We start from the raw sequence: 15,570 nt of genomic DNA, 5'->3' as shown, positions 1-15,570 counted from the left end.
CTAAGGGTGACCTTGAGGGACAGCTGAAGCTGAATTGGGTGCAAGCCAGGGTGCCCCAAGGTGTTCAGCACAGGGGATGCCTTGGCTAGGTTGACTGGAGCTGAGGGTGGTACAAGCGGGAGTGTTCCAGGGTACTCTGCACAGGGGGTGCCCTTGCAAGGTGGCTGAAACTGATGCAAGCATGGACCTGGGGTTCCCAGGGTGCCCCATGCAGGGGGCACCCTGGCAGGCTGGCTGGATCTGAAGCAGTCAGCGGAGAGGTTCCTGAGTGCTCTGCATGGGGTGGGGTGGGGGGTGCCCTAGCAAGCTTTCTGTTATTTGCTAAGTGAAATAAGTCAGACTGAGAAAGATAAATACCATATGCGGAATCTTAAAAAAAAACACAAATGAATAAAAGAAAAAGCAGAATCAGAGAACAAACAGATGGTTGCCAGAGGGGAGGGGTGTGAGGGGAAAGGCAAAATGGGTGAAAGGGAGTGGGAGATACAGGCTTCCAGTTATGGAATGCATAAGTCACAGGGATAAAAAGCACAGCATAAGTAATATAGTCAATGATATTGCAGTAACTACGTATTGGGACAGATGGCTATACTTGGAATGAACATAGCATAATGTATAAACTTGTTGAATCATTATGCTCTACACCTGAAGCAAATGTAACATTGTGTGTCAACTATAGCCAAATAAAAAAAAAATTAAACAGAAAGAACAAGTGGAAATACTAACATCACAGAAAGTGAATTCAAATAGAAACATTAAGCCAAAAAAGAATTCCATTTTATAATATGTATAATCCACAATAAAGACAAAGCTATCTGGATCTTTTATGCTACATAGTACAATTTCACAATGAATTTTGAAAACATTTTGAAAAAATTTCAAAAAGCAAAAACATGGAAATATAAGGAAATATAGCCAGAAGCACAATTATGGTGGCAAACTGATATCTAACTATCTAGCTATCTAGCTAGCTATTTTTAGTCTTTGACAGATGAAATGGGGGGAATCAATCAACAATATTGTACAAGATTTGAATATATAATCAATAATATAACACAATCTAAATACTGAAAGCTAAATATCAATCACTATTAATTATAAAATACATATGAACACTTCCCAAATACAAGTTAATTTAATTTAATGTTATTTGAAAAGATGTATCCTTGAGTGGGTTTTCTCATGAATGTAATGATCGTTTAATATTAGGAAAATTTATAATTGTTCCAATAAGAAGATGTATATGATAATCTCCATAAATTCTGAAAATCTACTTTATAAAATTTGATACCTATTTTGATAGTATCTCTTTAAAACTAAAACAGATAGCTATAATGTGAAAAAAATATGGAGTATATATAAACTGATATGTAATGTCATAACAGTGAATTGCCAGATTCATTTTTATTAAAATTAGGAACAAAACAAGAATGATTGCTAAAACTATTACTTTTTAAAAAATATTTATTTTTTGAGACAGAGAGAGAGTGAGCATGGGTGGGGGAGGGGCAGAGAGCGAGTGGGGACAGAAGATCCGAAGTAGGCTCCACACTGACCGCAGCAAGGCTGATGTGTGGCTGGAACTCACAAACCATGAGATTATGACCTGAGCCAAAGTCAGATGCTTAACCAACTGAGCCACCCAGGCGCCCCTCAAACTATACTCTTTTGTATGATGAAATTATTGGTTTATGTTAAAAGATATGAGTAATAAATGAAAGTTTCAAGAATGAGAAAGAAGGATACTCAGCTTCCATTTTGATAAAAATATGATTTATATCATATTAGGATTATTTAGGAGCAAGGAGAAGCTCAGATCAGCTTAAGAAAGAAAAAGAGGGCTTGTTGGATTGGAATTGGAGTACTTCCAGATTGGAGGCAATCTTCATCCACTTTTCACATGGACATTATCCCTCTAATTTTGAGCCTCTGACTGTTCTCTTATCTTTAGTCTTCTCAAGCTAAGAGAGTTTGATTACCTTGTTTAATCACCATTTCAAATGGAGTATTCCTCAGTAGTTCCTAGATCTGGCATTCTTCTCTGGTGTAGTGGACATGTCTGTATTTCTTTATGACAATTTTTAGTTGTATATTTTCACCCAAAGAGCTATATTACAAAGTTGTAGTCATCAAGACAATATGGTACTGGCACAAAAACAGACACATAGATTGATGGAACAGAATAGAAAACCCAGAAATGGGCCCACAACTGTATGGTCAAATAATCTTTGATCAAGCAGGAAAGACTATCCAACGGAAAAAAGACAGTCTCTTCAATAAATGGTGCTGGGAAAACTGGACAGCGACATACAGAAGCATGAAACTGAACCACTTTCTTACACCATACACAAAAATAAATTCAAAATGGATGAAAGACCTAAATGTAAGACATGAAACCATCAAAATCCTAGAGGAGGACATAGGCAGCAACCTCTTTGACCTCGGCTGGAGCAACTTCTTACTAGGCATGTCGCCAAACACAAGGGAAACAAAAGCAAACAGGAACTGTTGGAACTTCATGAAGATAAAAAGGTTCTGCACAGTGAAAGAAACAATCAACAAAACTAAAATGCAGCCTATGGAATAGGAGAAGATATTTGCAAATGACATATCTGATAAAGGATTAGTATCCAAAATCTATAAAGAACTTATCAAACTCAACACCCATAAAACAAATACTCCAATGAAGAAATGGGCAGAAGACATGAATAGACACTTTTCCAAACAAGACATCCAGATAGCTAACAGACACATGAAAAGATGCTCAGTATCACTCAACATCAGAGAAATACAAATCAAAACCATGATGAGATACCACCTCATACCTGTCAGAATGGCTAAGATTAACAACACAAGAAACAACAGTGTCGGGAGGAGGTGAGGAAAGAGGAACCCTCTTGCACTGTTGGTGGGAATGCAAACTGGAGCAGCCACTCTGGAGAAGAGTATGGAGGTTCTTCAAAAAACTAGAAATACAGGGCACCTGGGTGGCTCAGTTGGTTAAATGTCTGACTTCAACTCAGGTCATGATCTCACAGTCCATGAGTTCAAGCCCCACGTCAGGCTCTACGCCGACAACTCAGAGCCTGGAGCCTGCTTTAGATTCTGTGCCTGCCTGTCTCCTTGCCCCTCTCCCATTTGCATTCTGTCTCTCTCAAAAATAAAATAAAAACATTTAAAAAAAACCAAAAAAACTAGAAATAGAAGTACCTGATGATCCAGGAATTGCACTAGTCGGTATTTACCCAAAAGTTACAAAAACACAGATTTGAAGGGTTATATGCACCCAAATGTTTATAGCAGCATTATTAACAATAGCCAAACTACTGAGAGAGCCCAAATGTCCATCATCTGATGACTGGATAAAGAAGATATGGTGTGTGTACACACACACACACACACACACACACACACACACAAAGGGATAGTACTAAGCCATCAAAAAAGAATGAAATCTTGCCATTACAATGGCGTGGATAGAGCTAGAATGTATTATGCTAACTGAAATAAGTCAATCAGAGGAAGACTAATACCATATGATTTCACTCATGTGGAATTTAAGAAACAAAACAGATGAACATATGAGAAGGGGGGAAATAAAGAGAATAGAAGGAAACAAACCACAAAGACTTTGAACTATAGAGAACAAACTAAGGGTTGATGGAGAGCAGTGGGTGGGAGATGGGCTAGATGGGTGATGGGTATTAAAAAGGGCACTTGTGGGCACCTGGGTGATTCAGCAGGTTGAGCGTCTGACTTTAGCTCGGGTTATGATCTCACAGTCCATGGGTTCGAGCCCTGCACTGGGTTCTGTGCTGCCAGCCTAGAGCCTGGACTCTGCTTCAGATCCTGTGTCCCCGTCTCTGTTTGCCCCTCCCCTGCTCACACTCTGTCTCTCTCAAAAATAAATACACATTAAAAAAAATTTTTTTTTAAAAGGGCACTTGTTGTAATGAGCACTGGGTGTTGTATGTAAGTGTGAATCACTGAATTCTACTTCTGAAATCAATACTGTACTGTATGTTAACTAACAAAAATTTAAATTAAAAAAATAGTGAAAAAAAAAGTAAAACAAGTTAGTGGAGGGAAAAATAGAATAATTCTTAGTAAATTCAAAAGAAGGCAGGAGAGGAGAGGAAAAAGGAACAGAACAGTTGGGAGTTAGAAAACAGTCAGATGGTAAATTTAAGCCACATTATATGAGTAATTGTAGTAAGTGTAAATTGACCCAACACCCCAGTGAAAAGGTAAAGATAATCGTATTGGATGAAAAAACAAAATCCAACTGTATGGTACTTACAAGAGACATATCTGAAATATAAAGACTGCAGAATGACAGAAGATGGAAAATGATATATAAGCAACATTAACCAAAAGAAGTTTGTGAAACTATACTAATATCAAAGTAATTTTAAGGGAAAAAAATTACTGTAGATAAGACACATTTCATAATGATAGAAAAATCAACCCAACAAGAACATAGCAATTTTTAAATTTTTTTTCAGTTTATTTATTTACTTTGAGACAGAAAAAGAGAGAGAGAGAGAGAGAGAGAGAGTGAGCACAGGGGAGGGGCAGAGAGAGAAGGAGAGTGAGCGAATCCCAAGCAGGCTCCACACTGTTAGCACAGAGTCTGACGCAGGGCCTGAACCCACGAACCACAAGATCATGACCTGGGCTGAAATCAAGAGTCTGATGTTTAACCGACTGAGCCAGCCAGGTGTCCCAAGAACATAACAATTCTAAATTTGTAAGCACATATAGACTAGATCATTGTTCAACAAATATCCACTAACCTCCTCCACCATTTTCATGGAGAAATACACTTCTCTATTCCATTGAAGTTGCGAACCCTATGGCTATGTGAATAAATTGCTTTGGCCAATGGAATGTAAGCACAAGTGGCAGACTGCCAGCTGCAAACCTAGGCTTTAAAAGGCACTGCATGGGGGCGCCTGGGTGGCTCAGTCGGTTGGGCATCCGACTTCAGCTCAGGTCATGATCTCGCGGTCCGTGAGTTCGAGCCCCGCGTCGGGCTCTGTGCTGACAGCTCAGAGCCTGGAGCCTGTTTCAGATTCTGTGTCTCCCTCTCTCTCTGACCTTCCCCCATTCATGCTCTGTCTCTCTCTCTCTGTCTCAAAAATGAATAAACATTAAAAAAAAATTTTTTTAAATAAAAAAATAAAAAAAAATAAAAGGCACTGCATGTTTCCATTTGTCTTTCAGAGAGTTTCTAACCTCTATGATGAGAATAATAGCCCCAGGTAGGCATTGCCTACCTAGAATGAGACATGTGGAACAGACTACAGCCAGGAAGCAAGTCCAGCCAATCTGCAGATCTCAGCCTAACACTTAGCTACCTCACCTATAAATGATAAACTGCCACTAAATACTTTTGTGGTTGTTTATTGTGAAGCAATAGCTGACTGATAGAGCACCTAACAAAGCTTCAATATATATATAAAGCAAAAAATTAAACTAAAAGAAGAAATAGACAAATCGCACCCTTGATAACAATCTGATAGAAAAAGCAGACCAAAAATCAGCAAATATGTGAAAGGTTGGAAAAACATAAGTAGTATTTTGACTTCACTGACATACATGAATCACTGTATCCAATAACTACAGAATGCTCACTGTTTTCATACGTACCTGAAACATTTTCTAAAGTTTGTCATATACCAGGGCATTAAAAAATCTCACTACATTTTAAAGAACCAAAATCAGATAGAACATGATGTTATCTAAATTAAGTAGAAACAGTCGATTTAACGTTATTTCAGTATTTCAATACAAAATAGCTAGAGAATCCCTAAATGTTTGGAAAATAAGCAGTACCTTCAAATAACCCGTAGATCAGAGAAGAAATAACAATGGAAGTTAAATTTGATGTATTAAGCTGTCTGGCTGCTATTAGGTTGGCAGTTCTAATGTAGAAATTCCACAATTATCTTCTATTGTTTTATTCATGTTTAGTATTTTAATAGTTACTAATTAGAATGTATTTCTCTTTTGCAGTGATAATTTACAGTTAAAAGATATTTCCACAGTGATGGGTCATTTTAATTGTTACAGGCAAATGACAGAAAATACTGAAGACTAATCATTTCTTGGGCCAAGTGGAGGCTGAAAGACATCAAAGTGCAGTGAAAGAAATAAAGATAATCACCAGTATCTGCATTATTAAATATCAATGAAAGACTTTTCATTAAACAATGTTTTTTTTCATTATTTTACTGAAAAGCATTAAATTGACCATTTCATTAAAATAGCATATAGTAGATAAAGAGAGTCAGTTGTTAAAAAGAAAAATAAACAACAGTGATAATTACAGTGACTCAAATGATAATTCATTATGCTCAGAATCAAATGGATAAAATTGGCCAAACATAAAGCAAACAAATACAGCTTTGTATTACTAAACCAAACAAAGATAATGTTGTTATATGAAATGATAGTATCTATCCCATTAATGTAGTTAATTTGAGTTTTAAAGTTTTGTGATATTGTGCAAGTTTAATTCATAAGACTGGTTTGGTTTCACAGTGTATTATATGCCATAAAGGTAAAGAAGTTACATCTTGTGTGAACACTTTTTAATTTTATAATAAAACAATATAAGAGAATATTGATAATATTGGAAGTTTTTTTTTTTTAATTTAAAAGAGTATATACACTTTTTGAGTTAGGGAAACAATGCTGTGTGTGTGTGTGTGTGTGTGTGTGTGTGTGTGTGTGGTAACTATTTGTGAAATAATAAATATATATATTGGTCTCTGCCCCTTGTTCTTGCTAGTATTTGGTCTTTGACTCCAGTTACTGATACAGAGCTCTTAAATCCTTGTAATTTCTTGAGTGATAAGAGCATCCAACACAGAACCCCTAAGTCCCTCACAATTTCTGGAATGACAGGCACATCAACTCTGGGTGGGCTCCCAGATGGGGACTGGTTACTAGAAAAATGAAGCTGTGATTAGACACTTGGAACTTTGAGTCCTGCCTCCCATCCTCTGGAGAGGGGAGAGGAGCTAGAAAATATGTGAATCAACTATGTCTATGTGATGAAGCTTCCATAAAAATGCCTAAAGTATGGGCTTTGGAGAGCCTCCAGGTTAGCAGACTTGTGGAGATGCCAGGAGTGTGGGCCCCAAATGGGCATTGAAGCTCAGTAGCTCTTCTCACATACTTTGCCCTATACATCTCTTCTATCTATCTGTTCCTGAGTTGTGTCCCTTTATAATAAACTGGTAATCTAGTCAGTAAATTGTTTTCCTGAATTTTGTGAGCTGCCCCTGAAAATTATCAAACCCCAGGAGGGGATTGTGGGAACATCTAATTTATAGAGCGTTGGTCAGAAGCACAAGTGACAATTGGACTTGTGATTGGTGTCTGAAGTTGTAGGGCATGGATAGTCTTGTGGGACTAAGCCTTTAACCAACCAGGTTTGTGCTAACCCCAGTATCAGAATTGAATTGAGTTGCACACCCAGCTGGTGGCAGAAAATTGGTCGGTGTGGGAAAAAACCCACATATCTGGCCATGGAAGGGTTGTGAGTATGAGAGTAAAAGAAAACACAGTGTGCTTTTCCAAGACTATTAGCATAAGTTTACTTGTCAGTATATAACAAATATCATGTATGTGGTACGTGTCATAAGTTTCATTATTATACATTCTCTTTGCTGGTCGTAATCACTTAGAAGACATAATAAAAAAAGATTTTGTTTACATTATCTATAAAAAAAAATAAAATAACTGAGACTAATCCTGGATAAGAAATACATAGAATCAGTATGAAGATAAATCACTGGGGCGCCTAGGTAGTTCAGTCGGTTGAGCATCTGACTCTTGATTTCGGCTCAGGTCACAATCTCACAGTTCATGAGATTGAGCCCCACATCAGGCTCTGTGCTGACAGTGCAGAGCCTGCTTGGGATTCTCCCTCTCTCTCTCTCTCCCCGCCCCCCACTCACTCTCACTCTCTCTGCCCCTCCCCCACTCTCTCTCCTTCTCTCTCAAAATAAACTTGAAAAGAAAAGAAAAGAAAAATCACCTGTTTCCTAAGTAGAAAATCTCAGTGCACACAGATTTCATTTTCCTAGATCAGAATCCTTAATGTTGCAAAAAGATCCATTCTGTCCAGGTACTGGCCCTAGCAGGTAGGGCCATTTCAATACTTTCCATGCAAGTGCTTTTGGCAGTTTATGGGAACTGAGAAGACCTGCTTAGAGAGCCAAGAAATACCCCTAGGGTTTCCCATAAAGGCAGGTCATGAGGGAGGGAACAAACAGCCAATAGTAGGTGAACCTCCTTTCCCCAGATACTTTTGGTTATGGTTTATGTGACTCCATCTTTCAAGCCCTGGTATGGCCAGAAGCTATAAAGATGGCACATTAATACAGTTTGACCTAGTAAATCTACTATTGGAAATCTATCCTAATGAAACACCCTAAAATGAAAACCAGTGTTTAGGTGCAAAGATATTGGTTACAATATCATTTACAATAGAAAAACCTGACAAAAATTCTAATTATTCCATAATTATGAAATAGTTCATATTAACCCAAATCAAATGAAATAAGATTCTTGTTTTTCCCTCATTCATCAGATTTATTGGTTACCAAGTTTTTTAATGCTACTTTCTAAATATATCTCAGATGGCAGCTTCTTAAAGATGAAGTTCTAGGGAAATCAGATATTCTAGATGAGACACATGACTGGTTATGTTCTTTACCAAGGCCCTTTTTCTCTGAAGGAATCCAGACAGTTTGCTACCTCCAAAATAAACTAGAAGCTGACTCCAAAGGATAAATTTATATTTTTGAAACAATTACTATGAGTATCATAGCTCAATATAATGCAGTTATATTTTATTGAAAAATTTATTTAAAACAAGGTATCTTAGGGGCGCCTGAGTGGCTCAGTCGGTTAAGCGTCCGACTTCAGCTCAGGTCACGATCTCGCGGTCTGTGAGTTCGAGCCCCGCGTCGGGCTCTGGGCTGATGGCTCAGAGCCTGGAGCCTGCTTCCGATTCTGTGTCTCCCTCTCTCTCTGCCCCTCCCCCGTTCACACTCTGTCTCTCTCTGTCTCAAAAATAAATAAAACGTTAAAAAAAAATGTTAAAACAAGGTATCTTAATAAAACATAAGATACTCAAGATGTTGATGACAAGTCTGGAAGTCAGGAGAGGACTGCGTCAGAAATTGGGTTAGCCTGGTGGGCATGGAAAGTATCAAGATCTGTTGACTGAGGAGGTAACTTCTATTTCTGACAGTATAGCTGATTAATTGTCTCACAGTCTTAAATAATTAATATGCTAAATTACAAAAAATTAATAGGTTGCCGAGATATTTTTGGTTCTTCAGAACTCACAAATGAAATGAAAGCAGAATTCCTAGAAGCTAAGCAAGTACCCTAACCAGCTTGATGCAGGGGGCAAGAGATAAAACCTAGAGACCAGCTAGGCTAGGGAGTCTAATAGGAGACTCTTGATAGAAATCATTTCAATAAGAAAACTCTAAACAGTGAATTTGACAAACATTCTTTGCAATAAATCCCAGAAGCAGTATAGCCTTGCAGTTGTGAGCATAGACTCTGTACCCAAACTGCCTGGGTTTAAATCCCAGCTCTCCCACTGACTTTTGGAAAGTCACTTTTCCTCTCTGTGCATCAGTTTCTAAGTCTGTAAAATGAGGAAAATAATAGTACCTATCTCATAGTGTTGTTCAGAGCATTAAATTAGTTAATATACATAAAGTTCTTAGAATGCCTGGTACAGAGCAAGAATTATGTAATTGTTAGAAATAAGGTGCTACACAACATGCAGAAGAATGAAACTGAACCACTTCCTTACACCATACACAAAAATAAACTCAAAATAGATGAAAGACCTGAACGTGAGACAGGAAACCACCAAAACCATAGAGGAGAAAACAGGCAACAACCTTTGACCTCAGCCGCAGCAACTTCTTACTCAATGTGTCTCTGAAGGCAAGGGAAATAAAAGCAAAAATGAACTACTGGAACTTCATAAAGATAAAAAGCTTCTGCACAGTGAAGGAAATAACAAAACTAAAAGGCAACTGACAGAATGGGAGAAGGTATTTGCAAATGACATATTGGATAAAGGGTTAGTATCCAAAATCTATAAAGAACTTACCAAACTCAACACACAAAAAACAAATAATCCAGTGAAGAAATGGGCAGAAGACATGAACAGACACTTTAAAAAAATTTTTTTTGAGTTTATTTATTTGAGAGAGAGAGAGAACAGGGAGGGGCAGAGAGAGAAAGAGAGAGAGAGAGAGAGAGAGAGAGAGAGAGAGAGAGAATCCCAAGCAGGCTCAATGCTGTCACCACAGAGCCCGACAGAGGGCTTGAACTCACAAACAGTGACATTACGACCTGAGCTGAAACCAAGAGTCAGACCCGTAACTGACTGAGCCACGCAGGCACCCCGAATAAACAGTTTTCTAAAGAATACATCCAGATGGCCAATAGACACATGAAAAGATGCTCAAAATCACTCATCATCAGGGATATACAGATCAAAATCACACTGAGATACCACCTCACACCTGTCAGAGTGGCTAAAATTAATAACTCAGGAAACAATAGATGTTGGCAAGGATGTGGAGAAATGGGAACCCTCTTGCACTGCTGGTGGGAATGCAAACTGGTGCAGCCACTCTGGAAAACAGTGTGGAGGTTCCTCAAAAAATTAAAACTAGAGCTACCCTTTACCCCAGCAATAGCACTACTAGGAATTTATCTAAAGGATACAGGAGTGCTGATCCACAGGGGCACATTTACCCCAATGTTTATAGCAGTGCTTTCAACAATAGCCAAATCATGGAAAGAGCCCAAATGTCCATCAACTGATGAGTAGATAAAGAAGATGTGGTTTATATATACAATGGAATACTACTTGGCAATGAAAAAGAATGAAATCCTGCCATTTGTAACAATGTGGATGGAACTGGAGGGTATTATGCTAAGAGAAATAAGTCAGTCAGAGAAAGACAGATATCAAATGTTTTCATTCATATGTGGAACTTGAGAAACTTAACAGAAGGGGGAAGGGAAGGGGAAAAATAGTTTCAAACAGAGAGTAAGGCAAGCCTGTAAGAGACTCTTAAATACAGAGAACAAACTGAAGGTTGATAGTGGGTGGGGGGAGGGCAGGAGAGAGGGGAAAATGGGTGACAGGCATTGAGGAGGGCAATTGTTGGGAGGAGCACTGGATGTTGTATGTAAACGATGAATCATGGGAATCTACCCCTGAAACCAAGAGCACACTGTATACAATGTATGTTAGCTAACTTGACAATAAATTATATTAAGAAATAAATAACAAATAAAAAGAAATAAGGTGCTACAATCTCAGTGGAAGCATAAATAAGAAATAATCTACCATGGGGATGAGGGCCATGAGAAAATTACCCCTTTTGACATTAAAGTTGGATAAAGGAAGAAGAGGATATTTCCTGAAAATTCATAACCTGGTGCTTATTCATGCCTGGTGCTCAGGCAAGTGTGAAGTCTGAATTCATGCTGTCTGTGTGTGTGCTCAGAAACACGTCAAGCAGAGAATTTAATTTGAAGTGGGGCTGACTCAAAGGTAACAGGTAGAAAGAAATATATATACTTTCTAGAGAATAGAACTTAACTCAAGCTACAATCTAGAAATTTATGGCCAGAAAAATTACCTTTCAAGAAATAAAGTAATTTTCAGGCAAACAAAAACAGTTCATCACTAACAGACTGACACAGAGAATTCTAAAGGATCAAATTTGGACATGAGAAAATGACCACTAATGGAAGATCTGAGACGCAGAAAGGCATGGTGAGTTTGCCTGCATTTCATTAGGGTCTCAAGTGCAAGTGTGCTGGTGGGTACTGTCATAGGAATAAATTATTAATGTGTCATTTGTCACTGGTACCCAAAACATTATTCAATATTTGCAAAGTATTTTCAGTCCCTTCTACAAAAAATACACACAGATCCCAAGTATTATGGTTTTAAAAAATGTTTTTAAATGTTTATTCATTTTTTTGAGAGAGAGAGACAGAGAATGAGTACTGGAGGGGTAGAGAGAGGGAGACACAGAATCCAAAGCAGGCTCTGAGCTTCTCAGCACAGAGCCTAATGCAGGACTTGAACTCACGAAATGGGAGATCATGACCTGAGCCAAAGTCGGACGCTTAACCAACTGAGCCACCCAGGTTCTCCCCAAGTATTATGGTTTAATAACAGATCCCAAGCATTACGGTTTAATAAAACAATCCCGAAAGTAATGATAAGTTTTATCAGAAAAGTCAATATTTGTAGCTGGTAATTCTAGTATGTTTTACTGGCAGGCACAGGCAATATTGATACAATAACCTCTAATCTCATACTATAAAACAAAGTTTTTTTTTTCAATTTAGTAAGATATAGAATGTATATAATCTATAGAATGTATAGTAAAAATACAAATCATTTAAAATCTCCTTTATTTTTCCTTTAGGTTATAAAATATCACTATGGTGCTATATATAATTTTGTATTTTGTCTATAATTGTACCTTTACAAATATATTTTCCATAAATTAAGTTTCTTCAGCAACTGTAAATACTATATATATAACAAACATATCATTTTTTAAAAAGACATAGTGAGCCAAGATATAATAAATATATGGGTAAATTTAAATAAAAGCTGACTGATTAAAATAGTAATGATAATGACTAATTTGTGGGGGAAATTTTAGAACTAAAATACTGGATTTTAGTGGCATATAAATTTGGGATGGTGTTGCTTGGAGTTAAAGTGTTTTATTATCTTTATATTGTTTTAGAAGAGGATAAAGATACTAACTTTAGATTTTGTTTAGTAAAATTAGTATATTTAAAAAAAAGAAAACTAGGATAGCTCTCAAAAAATAGACAAGGAGAGGGAAAAATGGAAAGAAATAAAAGGAAGTTACAGAAGAAGTGGGAAACACAGAAATGTATCTGAACACACAAGTAACTATTGTAACAATTGTTGGTTTAACTCTTCTTTTTAAATAATTTTCAGACTGGATAAAATAATAAAAATGCAGCTCTATGCTGCTTATGAAGACATACCTAAAAACAAGAATAAATCATGTTAAGTGAAAGAAGCAAGTCATAGAAAAAAACTTACAGCATGATTCTACTCATATGAATTTCAAGAACAGGCAAAACTCACCAGTCTTATTTAGGGATCACGAGTAAGTGGCAAACTTTTAATAAAAGCAAGGGAATGAGTACCAAGTACTGTGCAATTCAGGACAATAGTTACCTCTGGGGAGAGGAAAGAGTGATATGATGGGGGCCACACATGGAGCTCCTAAGGCTCTGGGAATGCTCTATTTCTTAAGTGAAAGATAAAAAGATAAAAATAAAGATTGAGAGGGCATGCAGACCCTTAGGAAGAATATGGAAAATGTAGTCTTGTGACAAAACGTAAAGAAGCAAGAACTCAGCCCCCAGAGCTCCTGACAGCATGGCCCAGGGCAACCAGGTCAGGAAGCAGGAGTTCTCAGTGAAAGTACTCGCATAGGAAGTTCCAGTTCATCTGGTCTATTGCTTCCACCATAGCCTCAGGCTGTCTTTACTCTCTAAGACAAACTAGTGACCACTAACCAGGAACACTGCCTATTTGATGACCTCAGGTGCTCTCAGGTGAGGTGGAGGAAGCGCTTGTGAGTCACTGTTCTGGGACATCTGTCCCTTGGCTTTATGCTGTGCTCGCTTCCAAAGAACCTTTTAGAATGACGCTCCCAAATGGTGGTGGAGGGAATGGGCTGGTCTGCCTTCAGTGGAGCTCTTCCCCTCTTTCCAAGGTCTTTTTTTTTAATATAATTTATTGTCAAATTAGTTTCCATACAACACCCAGTGCTCATCACAACAAGTGGTAAGGTCTTAAAATAATGTAAATTTTCATTTTTCTCTTTCCCAGTCTTGCAGAAGGTGTGATCATAAGATCACACAATCAAATGTTCTCATCTTGACTACTTGACAGACCAACTCTCCCATTGAAAAGAGATTCTACATTTTGAGATGTCAATATTTTGTCTTTCACCAAAGACAAGTTTCTCAAACACATTAGCTGTCCTAGAACATTTTTTTCCTCATACTTCTCACACTCACACTAGTTGACTAAAACATAGATCGTTGAGCTCTACTGTTGATTCCATAGATTAGTGGTTGGGCCTGAGAATCTGCCTTTCTAGCAAGCTCACAGATGCTGCTGATGCCGACTTGTGGATGACACTTAGAGAACCACTGACCTCAAATGTCTTTTATCCTCTCCAGGTATTTCTGAAGATCTCTCCTCCCCATTCTTTGACTGAACCCCACACAGAGAATCCTTCATCTGAGGAGTGCATTTACTGCCTCAGCATCCTCTGCAGAGCAGCCTTCACCTCCTGGTTCTTGAGGCTGTAGATGAGGGGGTTCAGCAAGGATGTGATCACACTGTACTGAATGGAGACCACGCGCTCCAACACTGAGCCTGAGGCAGGGCTGATGTACCTGAATAGAGCCGTCCCATAGAACAAGAGCACCACGGTGAGGTGGGAGGAGCAGGTGGAGAAGGCTTTGGCTTGGCCCTCAGAGGAGCGGATGTTCAGAATGGCAGAAATTATTCTGGAGTAAGAGAAGAGGATCAGGGGAAGCGTCAGCAGCCCTAGAAATGCACTGGACCCTGACAGAAGGAACTTGTTGGCAGTGGGATCAGTACATGACAAAGGGAAAAGTGAGGGCAGCTCACAGCAGAAGTGGAAGATGATGTTGGACCCACAGAAATGTAACTTGTGGATGAAAAGATTATTTACCAGTGAGTTCAGAACCCCTATTCCCCATGCTGCACTGACCATTACCATGCAGAGAGGCCTGTTCATGACCATGGTATAGAGCAGAGGGTGGCAGATGGCAGCATAGCGGTCATAGGCCATGGCAGAGAGCAGACTGGCTTCCGCACACCCACAGAGAAGAAAAAAGAAACTCTGGGTGATACAGCCCCACACAGAGATGCTTTTCTTCTGAGACAGGAAGTTCTGTAGCATTTTGGGCATAGTAACTGAAGAGAAGCAGATATCTAGGAAGGACAGATGTCCAAGGAAAAAATACATGGGGATGTGGAGGTGAGAATCCCCTCTGATCACCAGGATCATCACCAGATTCCCCACCAGGGTCAGGAGGTAAATCCCTAGGAACACCACAAAGAGCAGAGTCTGGATGCGGCAGTCAGCAGACAGCCCGAGGAGGATGAACTCAGTGAAGAAAGTGAAGTTATCCATGGCTGTTTATAAATTCCAACCCTAGAAAGAAATCAACTGTATTACAGAATCCGAGTAGTCTTTAGTAATCAGATTATCACTCCCACACCCTAAAACTTCTCAGGAAATACTCCTTTCAGCTTAACAACAGAAAAGGTAAATAAGTTGAGTATTTCCAATTGTGATAGATATGAGTTGAATTATATCCCCACTCCCCAAATATGTTGGAAGTCCTAACCCCCAGCACCTCACAATGTTACCTTACTTGGAATTAGGATAATTGCAG

General features: G+C 38.5%; 1 protein-coding gene across 1 annotated transcript; it reads right to left on the bottom strand.

The window, feature by feature from the left end:
- Positions 1 to 14,393: 14,393 nt before the first annotated feature.
- LOC112867676 (olfactory receptor 5BS1-like) lies at positions 14,394 to 15,342 on the bottom strand. The gene has a single exon (XM_025930676.2). It carries the CDS (start codon positions 15,303 to 15,305, stop codon positions 14,394 to 14,396), a length of 912 nt encoding a protein of 303 aa, XP_025786461.1. The 5' UTR covers positions 15,306 to 15,342.
- Between the last annotated feature and the right edge of the window lie 228 nt (positions 15,343 to 15,570).

The sequence above is a fragment of the Puma concolor genome, chromosome B4 (assembly GCF_028749965.1).
Source record: "Puma concolor isolate L17-30 chromosome B4, mPumCon1.1.hap2, whole genome shotgun sequence".
NCBI classification, from domain to species: domain Eukaryota; kingdom Metazoa; phylum Chordata; class Mammalia; order Carnivora; family Felidae; genus Puma; species Puma concolor.
This window is presented reverse-complemented; position numbering and strand designations above follow the sequence as displayed.